The sequence below is a fragment of the Drosophila montana genome, unplaced genomic scaffold (assembly GCF_035044405.1).
Source record: "Drosophila montana isolate Dmon_TW-CO22-7 unplaced genomic scaffold, ASM3504440v1 contig_2496_1, whole genome shotgun sequence".
In the NCBI taxonomy this organism is placed as follows: Eukaryota; Metazoa; Arthropoda; class Insecta; order Diptera; family Drosophilidae; genus Drosophila; species Drosophila montana.
In genome coordinates, this window is record NW_026997364.1 from 101,220 (window position 1) to 126,570 (window position 25,351).

At 37.8% G+C, this 25,351-nt stretch overlaps 1 protein-coding gene across 7 annotated transcripts; it reads right to left on the reverse strand.

Moving 5' to 3' along the window:
• shi (dynamin-1 shibire) lies at positions 1–25,202 on the reverse strand. 7 transcript variants are annotated; one of them, XM_064682770.1, is made up of 17 exons: positions 25,184–25,202; positions 23,850–24,430; positions 18,696–18,769; positions 17,857–18,613; positions 17,628–17,744; positions 17,313–17,541; positions 17,075–17,232; positions 16,871–16,977; positions 14,692–14,885; positions 13,539–13,658; positions 12,227–12,238; positions 9,503–9,706; positions 8,367–8,460; positions 8,163–8,299; positions 7,938–8,080; positions 4,065–4,211; positions 1–779 (listed from the first exon to the last, which is right to left on the reverse strand). In XM_064682770.1, exons 2-17 carry the CDS (start codon positions 23,993–23,995, stop codon positions 698–700), a joined length of 2,721 nt encoding a protein of 906 aa, XP_064538840.1. In that variant the 5' UTR covers positions 23,996–24,430; positions 25,184–25,202; the 3' UTR covers positions 1–697. The 7 variants fall into 7 exon arrangements, with proteins under 7 accessions (XP_064538840.1, XP_064538839.1, XP_064538842.1 ...); XM_064682769.1 differs by lacking the exon at positions 25,184–25,202 and adding an exon at positions 24,544–24,808; XM_064682772.1 differs by lacking the exons at positions 4,065–4,211; positions 25,184–25,202 and adding an exon at positions 24,544–24,806.
• Positions 25,203–25,351: the final 149 nt, after the last annotated feature.

The following is a 25,351-nucleotide window of genomic DNA, read 5'->3' on the forward strand; positions in this document are numbered from 1 at the left end:
TTTAATAAGCATTATTTGTATAACAATTATTTGAAATATTTACAATGCACAGAGAAATGTTTTGTTTTGTTTTGTTTTTTCTTTGTTGAACTTTAACGATATCCTGTTAATGTATATGTATGCACGCATACATATACACACAGTTATTAGCACAGCTGGCAACGAGAACTGTGCTAAATTCTATGACTGTATAACGGTTTAACTGTATGACTGTATGACAGTTGAGGCTGCTTTTTTCACTTACGCGCTTAACTCTCTTAACTTAACGTTAAGCATTAACTACAAATATATATTATATGCATGTGTCTAGGCCACTGTCTGTGTATGTGTCTGTGTGTGTGTGTGTGTGTGTGTGTGTAAATTATATAACTACATACAGCTTGGATATATGTTAACTATGATATGTCTAGCATTTCTAGGGGGGACCAGTCGAAAGTGTTATACTACACACTTTAGTACAGTTTGACAACAACAACAAAAAAAAAAAAAAAAGAGGGGGGAGTAAAATTCCAGACACGCACACGCACACGCACATGCACAGCTGTGCAGCTGCCTGTTATCAACACATACATACAAAATAATACAAATTGAATTACAGTGATCGCTTAACAGTAGCACACTCCGAATTCGAAATTCGAAGTTCTGTATACGCTGTGTCCAACTGTCCCGCTCCAACGTGCACTCGTGCTGCTTGCGCTCAGTAGGGGCGGCCGTTGGTCGTGTTGCCGTAGTAGGAGGGGCGATCGGGCAGCTTGGGCGGGGCATTCATGCCCGGCCGACTGTGAATAGAGATCAATCATCAATTAGCCAAACGAACATAAATAGATGCAAATTTCAATAATAATATAAATGCAAACAAATGCTGAGTGTGTAAAACTAAAGAGACTACATACTTAAAAGAGAAAGTTGCGTACAAGCAAAAAAAAAAGAGCTTAAATAGAGACTGCAGTAATGCATAGAGAGATATGTTGATAGTTAGATAGTCAAGAGTCAACTCACCGGCAGGACAGCAAACTTATGTTAATTCATTGGCACTGTTTAAGAGCATGGCCAAAGCGTAACCAACACCAGTTAGCAACAACAACAAAAGAGATGTTAGCAAAACAAGACAACAAAACAGAGGATGTAACAGAGAGTGAGAGAGAGAGAGAGCGAACAGCCTGTTAACTCTCTTCAAAGTACTTTCCAGCCGCACTCGCAGGAAAATATGGCAGAGCAAATGATTAATAGCAGGTTTCATGTGTGCTCGCTGTTAACTAAAACTCCAATCGGATATGCAATGCAGTAGTTGAACAGGCAGCAGCCTGATTGCCCTTCAAATAAGTTTCCATTCCAGCTGGGCTTCTGTTGCAATTGGCATCTAATGCTAGCTAAATGCTTAACAGTATTCATGCAAGCGCGACTTTAACAGTGCTGTTAGCGAGCATGAACCAATGAAGTATTTTAATGATAGTTGAATTGAATGTTAATGCTGGGCAAAAGTTAACAGCAGCTCAAGACTGGCCACTGTTAGCTAACAGTGTCGCCTTTCACTGCAGGCGAGAGCGCGCTTTTAACACCGCTGTTATTTAAGAGAACCTGAAAGCTGTTTACAGTAAAAAACAATCAAGCGCGTTCTTTTTTCATATTATTTTTTTCTTTTAAATATTTCTTTATATATATATATATATGTATATATATATACTTTGTTTTTATTTATAACATTGTAGTTACCCCTCGTCTCACATATTCCATTCTTATTTACGGCCTTCTTTCATATATGTATATATAAGTATGTATGTAATCGTGACATGCGCTTGGCATATTAACTTAATACTTTTTCTTTTTATTAATATAATTTTTCTTTCAACTTTCAATTCAATAAACAGCAATTGATAGGGGCTACATTTGGTTGGGCTCTTCAAGAGGGTTTGCTTTTTGAAGGTCTGCGGTACATAATAAATATATGTAAGCTATTCTTTGTATATGTGTGTATATGTATGTGTGTATGTGTGCGTGTGTGTATGTGTGTGTGTGTGTGTGTGTACTTTAGTTTACTTAAACAAACACATATTGGAGCTAAATACTTGTGACATTTCTATGTTTATATTCATATAACTCGAGATGGGAATATGTTTAATTGAATAGTTACAATCGATTGGTTATCGATTTAATTATCGGTTATCTGTGGTTTGTTTCGTTTTAACTGTTCGGCTCCACCGCTGAGCGGAGTTACGCGTATCGTCGATAATTATGCTATCGATTAATCGATTACTGCTGCGCATAACGCTTATATGTATTCATAGATATATATATATATATATATAGAACATACACATATAATAAATATACACAGACACCCGAATCTGTGCACATGTGATATATATTTAAAATAAAACATGAATCGTTTGAAACAAACAAAAAATCGATATTTCCTTTACAATTATCGATATCTGCACACTTCATGCTCATACTTTTTCAGACGCATAAGCTACAATAACAATGGGGCAAAATATGCAAAAATAAAATTCCCAATTGTTTATCTGAATACAACAAAACTATTTACGATTTTTTCATTTTTTCATTCGATAATTTCGATAACACCAAAAGCTGAATACTGTATTTTGCTAGACATAAAAGCTATGCTGTGCATGTTAGCTAACAGCTGTTAGGTGTAGCAGTGAGCTCTACTTAACAGCTGTTAAGTGAAATGTACTGTTAAGGGTAGAAATTAAATATCTCTTAAAATTGCTTCTCTCTTTTTGCCTTTCCCAATCAACAAACTAAAGTTCATGTTGATTTGTTTTTCTGCAACATTTCTTACTTGTTTTTCACGTTTTTTTTGTTGTGCTTAGTTTAATATACATTTACATACATATGAATACACATACATACATGTAGTAATAGTTGTCATAAATGTTTTGTTTATATATCGTATAATTCATTTAAACTTCGCTAACTCTAATTCTGCCTCTCTTTCGCTATATATATATATATATATAGATATATATATATATCTCTGTCAAATCAGACAAATGATGCGCATTGAACAAATACAAATACATATACATATATATATATAGTATAAGTTGGCATTAAGAACTACACAAAAACTCAATTAGCAACAATTACAAATCTGCATTCAAGCAATCTAAATGAAAGAGAGAGAGAGAGAGACAGATATATATATATATTCAAAGTTAGATAGAAAGAGAGGGAGACTATGTATATGTTTGGATTTAATTTCGCATTGTGCATTGTTAGCATCGTAAAATGTAATTAACAACTTTTAGTTCGATTTAGATCTAAGAGATTCCCCTCTAATATATATTTTAATTTATATATATATATATATATATGTGTGTGTGTATAATTTATCGAAAGCAACACTTGTACGTGTTAGTTGTATGCATGTGTGTGTGGGTCATCGAACTGCAAAACTATCGCTTAATAACATAGTGAAAATTGCAAGTTTTGAAGAAACAGCCAAAATCGATATCGATCGCTTAAATGTACTGGAATGTTATCGATAGTTTTTGCCAGCTCTAACGTGCAACGGAATGTGTTTCGATGGAAATGCAAGTTAGTAAAAACTTAAAAACTGATTGAGCACATTTTTCACAGTTAACCAATTCATAAAAGACAATAAAACAAACGTAAAGCGGAAAAGAAACACAAATGTTAACTTTTGATAAGAGGTAAAATTTAGTTTCGACATACACACACACAGGACACATATACGTGTATACATAAAAGAGATTAGAAATGCATAACATGAATATGCGTTCATAAATAACATAACAATTATGAGTGGAAAAAATTGCAATGGTAAGAGTAGGCGCTGACGCAGGCGCTGGCGCAGACGCAGAGCACCCGCTCTCTTGTAAATGTGCTTTTGTGTGCGTGTGCGTGCGCGTGCGCGTTTAAATGTTGCTCTTTCTTTTAATTTGCTGTTGCGCTTGAAAGCTAGCTAGCTGGCTAGCTCGCTCGCTCGCTCGCTCGCTCGCACGCACGCTTGCTCGCTCGCTGGCTGGCCGGCTCTCTTGCTCTCTTGCTTTGTTTGCAATGCTGCAGAGTTTCTTTACTTGAACCGTGTGGCAAAGACATTGGAGAGTTCATTCATGGCCGCCTGGCCCACAGCCTGATTCACTTGTCCGCGCATGCTCTCCGGGATGTAGCGATTGGCGCCCGATTGCTGTGTTAAGGCACCGCCGACAGCTCCAGTGACGCGACTTGAAAGTTGTAAAAGGATTTTGTACTCTTGTTGTTTCTTTCTTGGGTATTTTTTTGGTTTTTGGGATTTTTTTTTTTTTTGTTTTGCTTTGTTTTGCAAGAGAAAAAATACTAAACTAAAGAGGCGCTGGGCTATGTGATCAAACAGTTATCGGAACGCTTGAAACCCCTTTTTATCGATTTGTTTGTTTCGCTGCTTCTGGCTCTGTGGTGTGTGTTTGTGTGTGTGAGTGTGTGAGTGTGTGTGTGTGTGTGTGGTGAATGTATTTGTTTAATTTTAGTCACAAATCATAAGAAATAATATTTAATATAAAATTAATAGACAAAGCAACAAAAAACGAATTATTCAACTGAGTTTTAAAACAACAAAGCAAATGTTAATAAATACATACAAACAAACATACACACATGTGTTGTTTACATTAGCTGTATGCACACACACACACACAAACATAAAAGCACTAGGCGCACAAAAGCAAAAAAAGCTGCACAAAAACAAAGCAAACAAATACATTTGGTTATCAAATGAGTTAAAGCAATAACAAACAAAAAAAAAAAACAAATGTAAACAAGTTATTTTACACTAAACACAAGCCGCGTTTGCCAACACTGTTTGCACCGAAAATTGGCCGATTGCCGCGAGCACAGCAAAAGAGAAAAACACCTCAACTTGACTTAAGAGAGAGTGCGCAGAAAACGGGACTTGGCCAAAGGCTGTGAAGGGAAGAGAACTGGAAGCAGCACTTCGACTGGGCACAGTGCCAGCCAAAAATATTCGAACATGTCTGTCAGTCTGTTAATATATAGGTGTATATTTGTATGTAGTTTGTATATAAATGAAATGTGTGCGCATATACTTTCAATTTAATTATACTAGGTATTTATTTAGTTGTTTTACTTTTGCTTTTGTTTTCTTTTTACGTACGCACACTGAACAATTAATTTGTAACTTTTTGCCCATTAAATATTTATAATATCATGTATGATTTAGTGGAATTTTGTTGCCGTGTTCTTGTCCCGTTAATGAGTAGCTCATAAATATATATATATATATATTTATATATATATATATATATAGAATGTATGTGTATATTTTGTTCAATATCTCTTTTTTTATGCTTTAGTTTTATTTAACGACAACAACAACAACACAAAAAAGGTACTTTAGTTAACTTAAGCATATATATATATATATGTATGTATATCTCATCTTATATTCATTTTCTCTTCATAACGTATATTTAATATGTTTGTATATATGTGTATGCATTTGCTCTCCTAACAATAGAAAAGTCCACGGCTCAGCTCAGCATTGGCGCGTCCGCTCTCTAGGATATTTGTAATTACTCTCTTTAGTTTCCTTTTAAAGCAAAACTAACACACTATGAAGAAATCTAAAGAGCGTTTACAGTTCTGATATAATCTTCTCTCAGCTGCTGACATATACATATGTGTAATACATGTATATTTATATATATATATATATGTAATACTGTGCTTTGATCAATAGGTTGTGTGTGCATTTTTCCAATTTAAACTGTATATATATATATTTTTTTTTTCTTATAATAATTATAAACGAACGCATCGGATATTGTATGTATGTATATACGAGTAGATGTTTTTTTTTTTTAATATTTAACGTTCTTTGCATAGTTCTTGTCGACATCGTTGTTGCTGTAGTTGTTGTTGCTTTTTACTGAGCGAGCTTTTGCGTGGGTGATGGCAGCCGCCCCCGTTTGCTAAGAGAGCGCGAGCGAGAGCGAGAGCACACGAGCCTGCACTTAAGAGTTTCGGTTCAATTGGCTGATCAGATCGGATCGGATCGGATCGGATCGATTGGTTGAGTTGGTTGTTCGGTTTGTTGGTTGATTTAAGCGAAAGCGTTTTGGTTAGTTAATTTTTTAAGAGAGAGAGGAGTTAGAGAGGGAGTAAATGCCTTGTGGCTGTGGCTGACAACTTAGCGACGTCTGCAGCGTTGATTTTACAGTTAGCGTTGTAAGCGGCGTTCGACATGTGAGCGTTGCGTGTGTGTGCGTGCGAGAGTGTGTGTGCATGTGTGTGCGTTAGTATTAACAGTTTTACGTTTGACATTGTTTGTTGTTTATCGCATTTAAACAAATGTTTTTTTTTTTGTTTTTGAGAAAAAGAGAGAAAAAAGAGAGGAAGAAACAAACGATTTTGTTTTGTTATATTTTGTTAAGTTTGTCTTTTCTTTTTTCTTATATATTTTTTACAAATACTTTCTAAACTGAGGGGCACCACAAACAAAAACAACGAAACAACAAAAAAAACAACAACAAAAAAGAAACGATTTCAAATACCAATTCTGGCAGCTTGTCCCTTCGCAAAATAACCCCAAATCATAGACAAAGAGATATATACAAACAAAATTAAAGAGACTCGGCCGGTTATGCTAATTTACGTTTGTTTATGCAAATTTCACGATGAGTTCTTAACTATTTATAGATTGTTTGTGGGACTACAGACTATCTGCTGAAAAAAAACTCTTACAAGATAAACAACAAATAAAATATATTCACGAAATAACAGTTATCTTCGGGCTGCCGAAGCTTAAATACCCTTGCAGACAGATGAAATAAGGGAAATTATGAGCGAGGCTGCCACATGTGGTACAAATATCCCAAATTTGGTACTTTATGTACTCAACAGAAAACTTATACAAATATCCCAAATTTGGTACTTTATAAAAATATCCTCAGCCTGGTCACAAATCTAAGACTATTTAATCCCTCTGCATATGGATAAATTTAAATTTGTTTTTTTTACTGATTTTTGTACAATAACTTTATGATGTAGAGGTTCGATATATTAGGAACATGAGGCAGAGTTTGCTTTTGATATCTTTATAATAAAGTAATTTTCACTGTACATGAACTTAATTTCCCATTATTCTTAGTACAGCTACGTGATATATGTGAACTGGATCTGATAGTCCCAGATAGAAATATGTGGAAAATCGAAAATTTCCCTGCTGAAATTATCCGCGTGGAATCGGTACATTTAAAGCATGATAAAGTGGTTTCTGGTTAATTGCAACTTCTAGAAATTAGAAACTTTCAAAACTAGGAATTGTTCTTGAATGTCAACTGTATTATTTTTGAATGATTTTCGAATGAATCCCTTAAAAGGTAATTACAATTATTTAGGCTAAAAAGAGGACTTTTTTTAAATGAAAGCAGACAGATTCTCATTAGCGAGTGTTCACTGTGTTTATATGCTCATAAATTAATAAAACCCGCTGCAAGGACATATCACAAAGATGTCTTTGATACAACACACGAAATGGAGAAGGAAAAAAAAAAACAGGTTAATCTTAACAAATGAAAAGGTTCAAATAATAACTTTTGTGTACAGAGTTGTAAACATGCACATAAGTCATATATATATATATATAGTCGAGATCCAGAATATATATATGCCTATGTGCATGTTTGTATGCGTTTGTGTGTAGTGTGTTTTATTTTTGTTGGCTGCATATAAAAAGAGGTCCCAATCGTCGATAAATCAAATAAGAGTAATTAATCAAAATAATAAATATAATTTATAACGAAAAGAAATACTGGAGAGTAGACAAAATCGAATATATATATGTATGTATATACTATAGCTAAACTGTACAGAGCGCGCACAAGGTACAAGTTACAACAGCCGAGTCGAAAGCGACTAAGAATAACAACAACAAATACTTTTTGTCTACTTACGAGGGCAGCAATGGGGGTGGCAGAGCCCCGCCTGGCCGACCGCCTGGCAGGGGAGGTGCACCGCCGCCGGGGCGGCTCGGTATGGCCGGTGCGGGACGTCCTGTTGCCGGCGGCAATGGTGGATTGCGGCCACCCAACGAGCCCTGCGCGCACAGAAAACAAAACAAAACGAAACCAAATTGACAATCGACAATTGAGATTGAAAGGGAAAGTGCGGCGGCTTACCTGTGCGGTGGGTGCTGGCTTGCGTGGGCCGCCGGGACTGGGCGGCGACAGGCCCGGATTCTCCAAGCCACTCGGTAGCCAATCGTTCTTTACGGGCGGCGGCAATGGCATTGATACAGTTGCCACTGAGACGTCACCTGTTGTCGGATTGAAGCCAGTTTTTAGTTTTGGGTTTTTGTCGATAACTCAACATCGTACACTTACCAATTATCTGCAAGGCATCCTTGCAGGCGCGATACATGCGCAGCATTTCCTCGCGCCGTGTTGCCGACTCGGCGGATTCCTCCATCATTTGTGCCTGACAAGCCGAGATACAGATTAGAGATTGGGTATAAGAATAATACACAGCTGGCTGATTGATTGACTGACTGATTGACTGACTGATCATCTGACTAGCTGACTGACTGCCTGAGTGACTAACTGACCGACACAGACTGATTGACAGACTGGCTGATTGACTGCCAGGCTGATTGACTGTCTACTTGATTGACTAACCGACTGTCTGATTGACTCACCAACCTATTGACTGACTGACTGACTGATCGATTGGATGAGTGATGTCTTACTGACTGACTGACTGATTGACTGACTGATCATCTGACTAGCTGAATGACTGCCTGAGTGACTAGCTGACCGACATTGACTGATTGACAGACTGGCTGATTGACTGCCAGGCTGATTGACTGTCTACTTGATTGACTAACCGATTGTCTGATTGACTCACCAACCTACTGACTGACTGACTGATCGATTGGATGAGTGATGTCTTACTGACTGACTGATTGACTGACTGATTGACTGACTGATTGACTGACTGATTGACTGACTGATCATCTGACTAGCTGAATGACTGCCTGAGTGACTAACTGACCGACATTGGCTGATTGACAGACTGGCTGATTGACTGCCAGGCTGATTGACTGTCTACTTGATTGACTAACCGATTGTCTGATTGACTCACCAACCTACCGACTGACTGACTGATCGATTGGATGAGTGATGTCTTACTGACTGACTAACTGATTGACTGACTAACTGACTTACTGATTGATTGACTGACTGAGTAACTGACTGATTGACTGACTAATGAATTAATTGATTGGTTGACTGACTGAATGATTGAATAACTGACTGACTACCGACTGACTGACTGATTGACTCACTGATTGCCTGACTGACCAGCTGATTGATTAACTGTCCGACTGATTGATTTGAACAGTAATTGATTAAAGACGTGTTATTCTAATTTGCGTGTTATATTCTTATCGCAAATTAGGAAAATGGATACGAAAACTGATTTACTTTTCGGCTGTAAGCTTGTTAGCATTTTGAGTGTGTACCTGATCACCGGAGGCATAGAGATGTGCCAACAGCTCTCCGTTGATAAAGTCCTTGGCATTGTTGATGATCAGCATCATAATGGCCTTTGGGACCATATCCCGTGTGGTCTTCGTGACGATCTTCATGTACGAGTCGACTAGATTGCGAATGGTCTCCACTTGGCGTTCCAATTGTGGATCCGTGGAGCTCTCCTCGTTGGCCGACTGTTGTTGTTGTTGTTGTTGTTGTTGTCGTTTGCATATTTTGCGTTTGTTATCGATTATCGATAAACGATTTTCAATTTGTTCATGGATTTTAAACATGGGTGTTTTATTTATAATTGTTCGTTTTGATTGATTGGTTCGTTTAGAAGGGTGGGGCAAAAGTAATGGAAAAAAAAAAACGAAGAAACAATCAATTAAATGAAAAAACGTGTGTGAAGTTTTGTACAATCGATAAAACGCCAAAAAGTGCAGCCGAAAAAAGTAAAGCATTAGATCACAAATTTCAGAAATATACATATTTCCTTTTTCTCTAGTATAATAGAATTTAGGTTTTTTTTTTTTTTTTTCGTGTTAGTTGAATTTAGAAAGTGTTTTTTGATTACACGCTAATTTGTATTGAACTAAGAAAGTAAGTTTGAAAAAGATATTCTCATTTTTTTGAAATGTCCATAGAAAATACAACAATAACAACAAGAATTAAATAATAAACGTGTAAGCCTTTACGGTATTGCTTCTGCTTTTGGGCATCGAACGGATTAGTTTTAGTTTAGAAACAAATAAATACCATAATTAATAACTACAAATATTGTTTTAGTAGGCAACATATTTTTACTGCAGTGTCGGGTGCAAATAGAGTTGCATATTTCCAATTTCTAATAGAATGCTGCTTAGGACCTAGCCTTAGCTCTGGCGTTCTATGGGAATTGTAGGAACTTTGAGGTAAATGAACTAGTTCATTTAACTGCATTTAAGGTTAGGTAGAATTGAAGTTATGTTAAGTTGAAATTACCATGTGTTTCATAAGAATCAAGATCAGATCTCAATCTCACTAAAGAAATGTCAATTCAAATGGAATTGTAAGAGCTTCAGGAAAATGAACCAGTTCATTAGAGCTGCATTTTGTTTCAGGTTAGTTTTAGTAGGCGACGTATTTACTGTTGTGTTGGATGCATCTACATTTTTGTATTTACAAATTTTAATAGAATGTTTGGGACTTAACCTTAGGAAGAGCTGGGAACCAATAGGAGCTAAAACAAAATGAACTAGTTCATTTGGATGCGCATTAGCTAGATAGGTTGGATTAGTAGGAACCTTTTCGTTATCCAATTGGAGTTATGGTATGCTGGAATCGAGATCGGATCTTAGTCTCTCTCTTCAAGAAATTTGAACTCTAAAGGAAAATGAACTAGTTCATTTAGCTGCACATTATGTTAGGCTAGATAGTTAGGAACTGGTTAGATAAGTGGGAACTTTTGCGTTCTCCAATGGCATTTATGATGAGGTGGAATTCCATAGGATCGAGATCAGAGCTAAATCTCTCTAAAGAAATTGTTTAGAGAAATGTGTGACAACCCTGTCTATTTTGAAGGTGAGGTTAGGTGCGATCTATCGAGTTATCCAATTGAAGGGAACTTCAATTATTTTCAGCTGAATTTAAAGTTTAAGAAATATTTAATGCGTGAATGTGTGTACTGTACTCAGGAGCTGGAATCGTTATCGATAGTCCAGAACGTGAATTTATCGATTGTTTTTCCAGCTCGATCGTACAAATATTGTCAATAGCAAACTTGGGGGGGGGGAAATGTAATGAAAAAAGTGTTGTAGAAAGCGTTTAGAAATTGGAAAGAAGCGATAAAAACTTAAACTATGCTAATTACAAATACTCAAATCGTGTTTACTTCGAAAGTGTGTGTTAATTAAAGGTTATCGAAAAATCAAATGCCAATGTTAATTGGATTTACAATACGAATGCATCAAATTAGAATAACAAGTAAATGTTGAAGAGAAGAGTTGAACGGAGAGAAAAGTGAACATACTTTTTGCTGTTAACGGTTGAATATTGATATATATATATATTTTTTTTGTTCGCATTACAATTGGTATTATTTTATTTTATTTTTTTTATATATATATATGTGTGTGTGTGTGTGTGTTGGTCATTTCGTTTGGTACGTGGACGGGAAAATAGAAGAAAATAATTGATAAAAAATATTGTAAAATTAAAATATATATCATTTATGCATATATATATATGTATATATATTTAAGATGTATGGAATGCTGATCTAGAGTTATACATATACAATACTTGTTGCACACACCACAGTTTTTGGGAGATTTGTTAATATTATGCCAGAAACAGAAAACGGAAAGCGGAGCTTTAAACGGGTTGAAGAGTTGAAAGTGTCCCCAAATTGAAAACCAGATTTGTACGGCCCAAATTTATGTTAATTAGTGTAAGCCAAATGCCGCTAGCTTAGTACAACAGAATATTTGATGATATTTAGAGTTTAGTTCAAATTTTGAGCCCCAATTTGAAAACATTTATTTTGTACAAAAATGAAATTTAATTGAAAAATGAAAATAAAATTAACAAAGTCTAATAGATTTAACAGAGGATAGAGACAGACAGAGAGGGAGAGAGACGGAGAGATAGAGATAGAGAGAGGGCGAGCGAGAGCGAGAGCGAGCGCAGGAAGTATGCAAAGTATATGCTAAAAATGATGAAAAGAAACAAACCTCTTGTCCTTCCTGCATATACCACACATTATTATACGCATTTTTATATATTTCAAATATATAAGTATTTGTATTATTTTTGGGGTCGCAACGTTTTAAAAATATATATAAATAAAGAAACATTGAATGAGTTATTGCGTTATCAAAGAGTTAGTTCTTAAGATCTAGAGTATCCTACAGTTTTAGTTGTTATACCAAGTACACATTCAGCACATGATACACGAGCTGTTTCTCTCTCTATATATATTGATATACATATATATATATGTGTGTGTGTGTGTACATGATTTACTAACACACACACACACACAAAGAGACAAACTACACACAGATTACGAGCTGCTGCTGTTAAGAATTAAACTGAAAGAAGAGGAGTTCAGCCGAGAGTCATGTAACTCGATCATGTTATTGTCTAGGTTAAGTGAAGTTTTTTATGTTAACAGTATGTTAAGCAGCTGAAATACATTACGTTGTTAACAAAGCGCTGTTAAGTTTACATTAGATCAAACAACTGAGAGTCAAGTAACTCGATCATGTTATTGTCTAAGTGAAGATTTCTCTGTTAAGTTAACATAAGCTGTAATACATTACGTTGTTGCAAAAGGCGCACTGTTAACTTAATAGCTGCCAGCCTTAATAACTCGATCACATTCTTGTCTAACTGAAGACTTCTATGTTACGTCCAACAACTGAGAGTCTGAGGTAAGTTTTTTATGTTTACAGTATGTTAAGCAGCTATAAGTTAAGTTTACATCAGATCAAACAACGGAGCGCAAAAGACGCACTGTTATAGCAACAACATGTTAAATAGCTGTAAGCATAAATGTAATGTTCAACAGCTGTTACAGTAAAAGCAATGCTAAAAGCAATCATGTAAAGTACGAACTGATAACTGCCTGAATTGAACATATGTTAAGCAATAGCTAGACATTTGCTGTTAAATGCTGTGTTAACATCTGTTGTTTACATATTTCAACGATTGTCCAACTGATCGAGTCTGACTCTGCCGCATAGGCTTTACATATAAAGAGGGAAGAGTTAGGGGCATATGAAAAACATTCGGAATGCTGGAATGCTGCGGCAAATACAGAGAATAGAGTGTAGATAGGATTAATGTCATGATAAGGCAAGATGTACATATGTTAATTGACATTTGTTGGCGCTGTTATCTAATCGGAGGAGAAGAAAAAATCACATAGACATACATACGACAAGACTAGAGCAGCTTTAGAACCTAACTAATTTATGATAGTATTTCTTTTTTTTTTTAGCAATTGTTTAGACTACTTGAATTAGTACTGGATTTACGCACCTCATCGCCATTCTCCTGGGTCTCTTGCTTCTCGGGATAGACGCCGGCGCGCAGGAATGATGCCTTCCACGATTCCACATCCTCGACCGTCTCGCAGGACAGCTCCAGTTGTTTGTAATCCTAAATGCACAACATGTATATTCGTGTGTGTGTGTCGCGTGTGTGTGTGTGTGTGTGTGTGTGTTAGTGTGCAGGAGAAAGAGAAGCGTCCAAGCGCAAAGAGAACAAATGGATAGGTATTTTCGTCAAGCATTTGGTATATGGGACAACGTATTACGATTACGATAACGATTACGATTACGATTACGATTACGATAACGATTACGATTACGGTAACGATTACGGTAACGATTACGGTTACGGTTACGAGTACTTGGACGGGTGGTGGCATTGGTTGGTTCGGTATTTTGTTGGGTTTTATTAGCTTTCTATATATTGGCTGAGTTGTCAAGTGGTTCGCAGCTGGCGTATGTCTTGGACCAGAGTTTAGTTAGTGTTTTGTATCGGTGGCATATTGGTTTATCGGTTTATCGGTTTACGGTATATCGGTTGTCTTTTCTATATATATGTATATATACATTTGTATATATATATATACATGTGTGTATAGTTTCTATCGAAGCAAATGCCAGTTATTGGTTGTTTTTTTTTTCATGTCATGCTCACAAATCGAGGCCAGAAAAAAAAGCGGACGCCTTACTGGCGCACCTGTGGTTTGTCTTTTTTTGTTGGCTTCGATTTGACACAAATGTTGATAAAAACATAGTAATTTTTATCTTATACAAAAAAATTAATCAATTGTTCGTATTTGGTGGAACTAGTTTTTGGAGCTAGTTTCAACTCAAGAATCAAATTGTGGAGGGCAACAACTTGAACGCAAAAATTGTTCGAACAAAAGAAACAAAATATATATGAATTCTTCTTCTTTTTCTTTTTGTTTTTGTTTTTTTTTTGTAATAAATTGAATGTAATTTCTTGTTGGAACCGCAACAAATAATATTCGAATAATAATATCTGAATAATATTTGTTGTGATTGCAAATGTTTTTTTTTTTTTTTGTTTTTGTTGTTTAAAATTTTCTCCATCTACTTAAGATGTCTTTTGTACTTTGTTTCGGAATTCATTTTTTTGTATGCTAACAAAAATTACTAACCTTATAAACATTACGTCCGTCGGGACTGAATAAAGCAAATGTAACACGTCTAGACATTGACATAAAGCCCTGTTCAATATCGCGCAATTTCAAACCATCCAACGGCAACATGAATTTCTTCTCCTTCTCATCCTCGTCCTTGTACCAGGAGATGCTCTCCGATGTGAGCACAAACCAATAAGGACGCGAGCCGCCTGCAAAACGAGACCAGAAAGTACAGAAAACAGAAAATAATACATAGATATAACAAAACAAAATCCAATTTGTTGTGCAAATATTTCGACAACAATACCAAATAAAAGAAAAAGAAAATGAAAAAAGAAATACGTTTCAGTTACGCAAATACTACAAAGATATATAGTTATAGATATAGATATGGAGTATATATATATATATAAAGAGACAGAGAGAGAGAGAGAGAGTGTGTATGAGTTGGGGGACGGGGAATGCAATATGGACGGGGAGTACGGGATACGGGGATAATTTGGGGGCATAATTTGAGCCGGACTCGAAATCGACTGGCTCGGGTTCAAGTTCAAGCATTGCAGAAAGTACAGCACATTAATGTTGTTTGTTTTTGTTGTTGTTGTTGTTGTTTATAGCAATAATCGAAAGAATAAAAGTAAAATTAAGTAATTGATTATATACATAATTAAAGATCGTTGAATACAAACCAAGTATGCGTGGCAAAAACCTCAGCAAAGCTTTCAATTTTCCACAAGTTACGCGACAAATGTCAAGAAATTAAAAGTACAGTACCGAAAAGAAAAACACCAAGAAAAGTTCAAATAGGAAAAACCAAAAAAAAAACAAAAACAAAAGAAAGCAAACAAAAACAAAAGAAAAAGAAACACACAAAAATAGACACAAACAAATCTCAAGTAAATCAATCAAAAGTACGTTACGGAATAATGCCTAAAGGGTGCTCGAGAATTAAATACTCGCGACTACGAAGACTCGAGGCGGGATCTAAGAGGCGCGCACTTGAGCTGAAGAGAGTCTTATGCCTGCTGAGAGTCTTATTGGGGAAATGCTCTCTGCGGAGATCTCTCGTTAGATTGTTAGATATGGCACAAGTATTAAACCTATCGATTGCTGGGCAGTTTTCATTTTTCTATCGATAAATCGATAAGCATTTGACACTTCTTCTGCCTATCGACTGATCGTCAATACAGCTTCAAGCTCTACTTTATGGCACTTCTACGAGAGATCTGGTTAATACAATAGCTACAACAATCGTTATAGAGGTTAATATATCGAACTACATATGGTATATCGAACTACAAACGGTTTAAGTCAACTCTTCATGAAGTTCTTATATATAAGGCACTTGTGATTATCATTAGTAAATACTAGATATTCCTGACCCTTAATAGATTTGAATATTTAATTATATAAATATATATGCTAAATATCAAAATGTATTTAGGTTCAAATCTTCATTAGTAAATACTTAATACAATTATTTAAATAATTATAATGGTAACTACAACGGAAATTACCGAGTTCTACATTTCATCCGTACAGAATTACTCGGATAATTATAATTAAAGAACTTCTCTTTTAACTAAAATGAAATACTTTAGTGATCAATTTAATTAAATTAAAAAGCATTTTGCGTTAGGAATTAATCTTCATGACATTTTTAGGCGATAATTTTAATTACCCTAAAATAATCCTCAAAGCAATTGGGTAATTTACAAAGGTAATTATAATTGGAATTTTCGTTGCTCTACATAATTTCCCATTTGGGATATTGTTACTCGAAAAACCCTTTCTAATTACTTAAGCACTTTTTGTTTTAGGTACTTTTATGTAATTTCCCTAAAATAACCGTCACAAAGCTTGGGCAATTCCAATAGGAATTTTCGTTGCTCTACATAATTTCCCATTTGGGATATTGTTACTCGAAAAACCCTTTCAAATTACTTAAGCAAATGCTACACTATATTCATAGGGTTTACGACCCAAGTGTTAAGCATAGAAAAGAATTTGTACTACAGTTCTACAATGCTACCCAGTCAAAATGCATACATCTATAAATTGGAATGATATAGTAGTTGGGTGGTAGGTTGGAAGGTTAGAATAGTGCAATCGGATGTTGTTGTTTTGATAGTTGGACGGTGTTGCGGCTGCGGAAATTGTGTGTGTGTGTGTGTGTGTAAAATAGTTGACATACCTTTCATGATGCCCAGATTCTGTATGACCATATGACCCTTGCGTATGACCTGGTTGCCCAGCTGTCGGGTGCCGGTCTTATTCGCATTCTCAGATTTATTCTGAGCGCTACAACAACAATATATATAAAGGTAAAGTACAATTAAGGAAGTGTTCGTTAGGGAAGGGTAAACGTGATTGTTGTGTGCTCTGGGTTAAGACATACTTGGCAAAGCCAATGAAATCCTCGTGATTGGTATTCATGTAGGCGAGCTCAAAGTCAATGAGCAAAAGGATTTGCTCCTTGCAGCGCTGCTCGCGCTGGCGCACATGTGTGGTAATGATGCGTTCAGTTTCCTCGCGCAGACGTGGATAGCGATTCATCTGCAAAGCAAGAGAAGTGCTCAGTTTTGATCAGGTGATCTCGATGATATGTTATGGGGGGGGGGGGACGCCCTTATCACCTTATCTGTGCACATGCGCACAACCACGGACAATTCCTGTACGACTAGATCCACACACTTAATAACGGGCTCCTTGAGCAGCGCTATCTGCCGCTTGACGATCGCCTCGAAGGCCATGTCCGGCGTAAAGAGGCCCACACGAATACCGTGTATGTTGCGTATGGCAAACGAGATCTCGCGGCGCAGCTCCTTCTCATCGCAGGCCATCTTCACAATCTCGAAGCGAAGACTGCCACAAAAAAAAACAAAACGAAAGAGAACAAATTAACAAATTAAAAGTGAAACAGAAAGTGGACTGAGCTGCATTACGCTTACCGCTCGTGGAATATGCGATTGATCTTGGCACCGCCGGACAGTTCGTTTGTATTGACCAAAGCGGAGCCGCTGCCCTCGATGGTCCGCTCAAAGTCCGACTGCAGCTGCTGGATCATTCTGTAGAAGTCGGCGAAAGAAAAATATGTGAGTAGACAAGGTGAAAAAAAAAAAAAAGACTACTGCGTGATCTCTTCCCCAAAGTGATTTTGATAATGGGGTCCACACTTACTGCAACATGGCCTTTGTCTTGATGCTGGCATCGCCCGGCTGGAAATGCTTAAACTCCTCGACCTCCTTCTCCAGGGTGAGCATCTGCTTCTGCAGTTTGTCGCGCAAGCCGGGCAATGTGTCCCGGATGTGATTGGTGAGCTGCTGATTGAGGACACGCTGCAAATAGGGTGTGCCCAGGCGATCGGCCATATGGCGATATGACGGATGGCTGAGGAAGAACTTGCGCTCAGCGGCCAGGGCCTGGTGTATATCCTTGCGCCCCTCGATATCCTTTTGCGAACGATTGACAACACCAATATAGCCGCGTCGCAGCGGCAACAGCTTGTTCTCGAGTATGTCACGGGCATCGGTGCCCTCGTCCATGAGATCCAGCTTGGTGATGACACCGATTGTGCGGACACCCTGCGGATCCACCTCCTTGGCCAGCTTGAGTGCATCCGAATTGGCCAGATCGGTGTTGGCCGGCGTTACGGCCAATATCAGACAGGTCTCCTTGCGTATAAATTGGAATATCATTTGCTTTATCTGCTGCTCAATGTCCACCGGCTGATCCCCGATCGCCACCTTGGTCAGGCCAGGCAAATCGATCAGCGTCAAGTTGAGCACGTATGGCGAATAGACGCGCAAATTAATCGGAATGTTTGAGATGCCCTTATTGCTGCCCGTCACACGATCTGTCTCATCCTCGATCTCCTTGCGTATCTCATCGAAGCTTGAGAACTTTTTCCCCTTGCAGTGCAGAAATTCGCCATACTCTAAAATAAGACACACACACACATATATATATATCTATATATCGTATATCAGTGCGTTTATCGTATACGATTAAGTACTTACCGGTAATGCCGTTGATCAGCTGCAAAATCAAAGGTCTGCGCGTCACAATGCCCGAACCTCGGGGCAGAAAGTCTCTGTGGGTTTCACATGAAAAATATTCAACAAAAATATATATGTAGTAATTATTTATACTTTATAACAGTGAGATGCGTGTGTGTGTGTGTGTGTGTGTGTGTGGTTGTGAGGGTTTGCGGTAGTTGCCGTCACTCAAAATGTTTTTTCATCTTATTTTTATTAATCATTGTGTACAATTATACTATTTGCTATTTTTTGCAGCTGTTCGCTGTAATTGGAAATGAACAATTGATTTGATTTTTATCAATTGTGATAAGCATGTTTTACAAGTAGTTGGCAAATTTTTAGCAAGCTCCTCAAATACAGTAGTCGCTCGGCAAGAAGAACTTGCTAAAAACTAAACACGTTTATTAAATCTACTTTATATGCTGCATTTATCGCTGCGATTTCTGAGTCATCTCTTAAAAGACGCAAATAGTGAAGAGAACCTGGAAATTTCACAGATCCCTTAAATTGCCCAATTTTAAGAAAATGCAAACAAGAATGTAAGAAAGGGAAGACAGCAGTAAAAAATTAGTGTAACAACAGAGCCGGAGAGTAAAAGAGCACAGAGTTTGAATTTCCTCAAGGCTCGCTTAACAAATTGCCCAAATGAAAGAAAGGGGAACAAATAAACAAAAGGTGGACATTCCGAGAGTTAACGAAACCCTTAGAATTTCCCTAAGCGAGTCAGAGTAATGCGAGTAAAGAGAATCGTAGCAAACAATTTGTTTGGCAATTTAATCGTATGAAATCCTTGAAGAGCGCTACACACATAGCATAGAGTTAAGAAACTGTAAATTGTTAACAAGTTATAGAAAAGGAAATTCACTGTTACACAATAGAGTAATGAAATTGTAAATTTCCCAACTTATATAAAAAAGGAAATTCAACGTTACACAACGACTCAATTCACAGCAATATAAATCTGTAGCTCTTTTATCAAATGCGTGAGAGCACAAGAGCGACAAGGGAGCACAGCTCAGAAAGTTGACAGGCTCGCTCAACATAATTTCCCAAAGGGAACAAACGAAATAAAAATGATATTAATAGCCATCAGCCGCATTGCTGTTACCTTCCAGTGTTCCAGTGAGCTCGTCGTTAAACCCAACTCAATTATGAACAACAACAAGAGAACAAACAAAAAATTAGTCACAGGTGTTGATGGCACAATTATCGGGCCACTTAATTGTTCTACGGCACCCAATTGCTTTGATTAGCTTGTGATATTTTTGTTATTATTACAATATATTAAAAAAAAAAAAACACAATGTTTTTAAGTTGTGGGAAGAGTCATTAAAGCCAGCTAACAACGTGCAACATGTGCGATTAATTGACTGGGAAATACGCTTCCAGCGAGCTGAGCGCCAGGCAAGCCAAATAAGAGAACATACATACAAGTATATATGTATGTATGTGGATCAGGGGGCTTATTATGGCTGTGGCTCCACTTTTGACCTGTTTTATTATGGCAAACAAATCTACCAAAGTCAACAAAAGCCGCCGCAAATAAACAATATTGCCAAACGGCAACAACAACAACAAGAACAAGAGCAGCATTAGCGGCAGCAAAATTCTTATCGATAATGCAAACAATATCAATTATAATGACAGAACATGAATCATCGATAGATATTGTTGGCTGCGGCGGCAGGGGTGCGGTTTTTTCATTATTTTCTTTTTTTTTTTGCCCTAAAACTTTGATAAAACACTATTAAATATGTGGAACTAATTTTGAAAGCGAGTTCAAAAGACGTGGGCGTGGTAGGGATTAAACCGTTATCTTATCGCTGCAACACATAAGCAATACATGTGTATGTAGAAAAGTTCTAAATAAATGCCCATATGTACACACAGCATTAAAGTTACGCACACACGAACGCAAACAGAATTATTCAAGTGTACATAAAATGCAATGTTATCAATTACTTCTGATGAGTAACTCTGTTACATGTGCGTGTGTCTGTGTGTGTGTGTGTGTGTGTGCATGGGAAATAATTGTAAGTGCATTTGTAAACAGCAGCAGCAGCAGCTTTTTCCTAAATAAATTACTCCCCAATAACAAGAACAACAACAACAATGTGACTCAAAAGTACTCATGAATTTTTGATTTTATTACTGTTCGTCTTTAGTTGCTCACAATTAGCAGAGTTCAAAAAGCGTGCAGTTTAAACTGTAAAGTAGCCAGCAGCTGTAGTTTAATACGCACACACATATGCGTAAGTATGTGCTCAAATGCACCACGCCGGCTGCGTCAGCTGCACAAAGAGAGAAAGAGAGAGAGAGAGCGAGTGTCGATCGCTCTCTGCTGCTGCTGCAAGCGCAAAAATAAGCTCACAGACACAAGCGAGCGCACTCATGAGATCAGCTGCTGCGCATTCTTTGGCTCTCTTTGCTTTCGCTGTCGTTTTAATGTTTGCAATTTTGATTTGATGCGTTTTAACATTCTTCATTCTCTTTTTTTCTTCTTTTATTTCAATTGAATTGTCTTTTATGTTTCCAGGCAGCGTTGCTGCTCAGTTCAATAGGCTGTTGCCCTTCTTTTATTTGAGCTACAAACATCTTTGTTTTTGCAAAGTTTTTTTGTTTTTTTTGTTCTATTATTTGCGTGCGCGTATGCGTCAGTGTCTATATTAAAATGTTTACATATATGCATATTATTAGTTTGTGTGCATATATGTACATACATATGTATGTAGACTGCGTTCTGCAATGCTCTTCATAAAAATATATCCCATTTAGCGATAATGTCAAGTAACCATTATGTGAACACATACACACCGTCTATGTGTGTATACATATACATACATATATGTATATAGATATTTAAGAGAGAGCGCCTGCCCTCAGCATTAACAGCAAGTGCCATGAACTATTGACATTTCGAACCGAGCTTTTGCGGCTGATGATGCTGCTTCTGTTGAGTTGACATTGAACACTCATCTCTCTCACTCTCTCTCTCTCTCTCTCTCTCTTTCAAAGTTAAAGCTCATGCTCAGTTTGACATGCACTCTATGCAGCATCATAAACTGACATTGATGAGAACAAAAAAACTGCATCAGCATCGGTGGAAAATAAAAAATAATAAGAAAAAGAGGAAAAACTAGGTCATTAACACAGACACAGCATACATATATGCCTGTATGTACATATATGTATGCACCTAGGCATGTGTATCTATATATGTACATGATATGTATAAGCATGTATATGATAACACATACATGTATGTATGATGCATACATATGTGTGTGCGGCCGGCGCATGCGAAAAGTAATGGCTCAGCAAATGGACTGCGCTTGGCTAAGCTGCTGCTGCTTCTGTTGTTGTTGCTGTTGTTGTTTTTGTTGTTATTGACTGCACGCCAGCTTACATAAGAAAAACTACATGTCAAAATGTATGAAAAGGAAAGACTCTCTTGAATATATATACACAGCACTTAAGTTGCCAAGAGTGTAAAGGCACCCACGTTTTTGCAATACATATAAAACACCTATATAAATGTGTGTGTATTTATGTGCTTGCAGCAAGGACATACATACACAAGCATAAATAGCAAAGCCCCAGAGAAGCTACATAAGATGGTCAGACATGCCGTTACACCAACACAATGTGCTGTGCATGCTAATGTGTGTGTGTGCGTTATGCTGTTAGTAGGTGGAGCCAGCTACAAAAGGATTTTATCACGTACATATAACAGTAGCAGAGAATTATATAATTTTGCAATTCTGCATAGAACAAACACCCACACACATACATGCGTGGGTGTGTGTATGGGGTAAATGGCAGCGAGCGCGCGTTCCATTCATTAACAGTTACAAAAGTTACAGCAGTAGGCGGATTCGAATGTATGTATTTAGGTGGGAGTGGGGCAGAAGCAGCAACTACAAAAATGTAGGCTAGCGTTAGCGTCGACGTCGACAGCGACAGCATTGCATAAATGTCAAAGTGAAGTGTGGCAGCGCGGAGCGAGCGGAGGTGTGGGCGGTGTTGGGCCCAGAAAGAACCGAGCGCACAAAAGAAAAGGAAACAAAAGCATGTGCGCTGCAAAAGGAAATGTCAGCATGCATTGATTTTTTTCTCTCTTCTTTTTCAGTTTGCCCATTGCCCGTTTTTTGGGGCGTAAGTATTTTGTGGGTTATTGTATTTGTTTTTTGTCATCGCATTTTCAGGGGGCGGGCGCAAACGCCGATAGATAAAAACGAACGAAGCGCAATGAGCGCCGCGCAGCCAGCGAAAAAGGCCCCCAAATAAAACCGTTTTACTGAGTGAGAGAAATGTGTGTACGAGTGTGAGAGAGCGCACAGTATCGTTAAAAACGCTGTTGTTTTCGTTGTTTTTTTTTTCTGGTACTGTTTTTGTGTCTTTTTATTGGAAGCGAGTTTATCGCACTCGACGAAACTTTAAGTCCCAGCATAAATATGTATGGGTGTGTGTGTGTGTCTCCATGCGTAAGATATGCGAGCAACTTGGAAAGCTCAACAAAAATCAGCAGAGATGATCCTATGCAAGTGGCGCCCTCTGTAATATATTGTGCTGTGCGTGTTATGTACGCTTGTATTTATATACATACATATGTGTGCAGCATTTTGTGTAAGGTGGTTGTTATGCTGCCGCTGCCAATGCCAATGCTGCTAGAACGCTGACCATGTACAACTGGATGCGCATTTACTTGATTGTATATACATTTGTATGAACGTGTGGGTGTGTGTGTGAGCGTGGGGGGGGGGGGGGGAGGTGGAGGTGCAGGTCGGGTTTTATTGATGGCCACCTGCTCGTAGCAAAAACACCCACAGAGTGAACAGAAAAAAAAAACAAAGACCAGGAATGCTGCTTCATTGATTATTCACCAAAATTTACACAAACACAAGCGCACTCATATACACACATATATAAGTGCGTATGTATGCGCGAACGGCGAGAGCCCGAGTCTAGCACACACATAGACGCTATGCGCTCTCAGAACTCTCTCTCTCACACACACACACACACAGACACACACATGCACAGACAGCAAAGCTTTCGCGCAAAAATATGGATTTTCTTCTTATTGTATGTATTGTGGAGAGCGAGACACAAACATTTTGGATGACCACTTACTTGCCCACGAAATTCTCCAGCACCGAACTCTTGCCAGCCGACTGTCCACCAACGACGGCAATTTGTGGCAAGTCCAATTGCATGTGCACCCCCAGCGATGTGAATGCATCCTGCAGCTTATTGACGATCGGGATTAAGTTGTCCATGGTGACGTTGACGAAGACGGTTGGCAAGTTTGCTGACTGTCTCTCTCTCTCTCTCTCTCTCTGGCTCCCTTTTAAGCACGATCACAAAGTGTTTTGTTGTAACGTTTAACAGTTAATTGCTGTTGCTGCGTGAACAGCGCTTAGCTACGAAGACGACGCCTACGCCTCAGCCTCTGCCACTGGCCGCTGCTCGATGTTTGCTGCACGGCTGCTTTGCACTCTGCTGCTGGCTGCGGCACTGTTACGTTTTGTAGTTATCAAACTGATTGTGAATGTTTTTCTCTTGGTCTCTCTTTCACACGCACACATACATATATATATATATATATATATATATGTTTATATGTATATGTATATACGCGAACGAAACGCTATCTTCCTCTCTGCCGACACCAACAAACACTGCCACTTGTGTTTTAGTTGTTGTTGCTGCTGCTGTTGTTATTGAAAGAAAGAAAATTAACTGCGTAAGTCGCGCGCAAACAAACAACACAGATACAAAAAATTACAACATACAAAAAAAAACAGCAAAAAAAATTAGCACACACTGCAGAAAAAATATATCGGCAAAAATGTTCTTATTAGAATCCAGCAGAGACACAGAACACACCATACACACACACACACAACAGAGACAACACGTTAACTCGACGGCATCGAAACGCCACAAGCGAGCGCGTAACGTAAGTGTGCCTTTGCTTTAACTTCTGCCGTTTGTGGCTGCGCTGCTGATGACGACGACGACGGCGGCCGCGACGCGTTGGGGCGGGTTTTAATGTTGCTGCGCTCTTGCATATGATTTTTTTGTGTGTGCGCGCAGGGTTGTTTTGTTGTTTATCAAAAAAAAACTATACAGCGAATTTTAGCTAACCGATACCGATAGACTAAAAACTTAAATTTATACTTTTGATTTCAGACACACAGACGAAATAAAATTCACATTTACAAGCACGTAGAAATTTCAAAAATAAAAAAGAATACCAAAGTGTAGAATTGCATACACACACAAACGCGCAAGCACACACGAAGAAAGGAGTTGCTCGCTTGGCATAAAACCACTGAATGTCAAGATATTGAATTGTTCAGCTAGGTGTGCAAAAATGATTAACTGCTGTCGTCAACGGCCGACACAACTTCCGAATAGTTTTTAAAGGCGACAATGAGTAATTACAAGTAAATTACGCGTACCGAGCGCTTTACGTCCGCCCCTTTTGGCTTTGTTTTTGCTTCTGAATATTCGATGACAAATACTCTTCAGTGGCTGCACATTATCGATATGACTACCAGGGAAGATCATAAATGCAATCGCGCACTTTCCAATATCGGCTGGAATAAAGCTTAAACATTTAATAATTT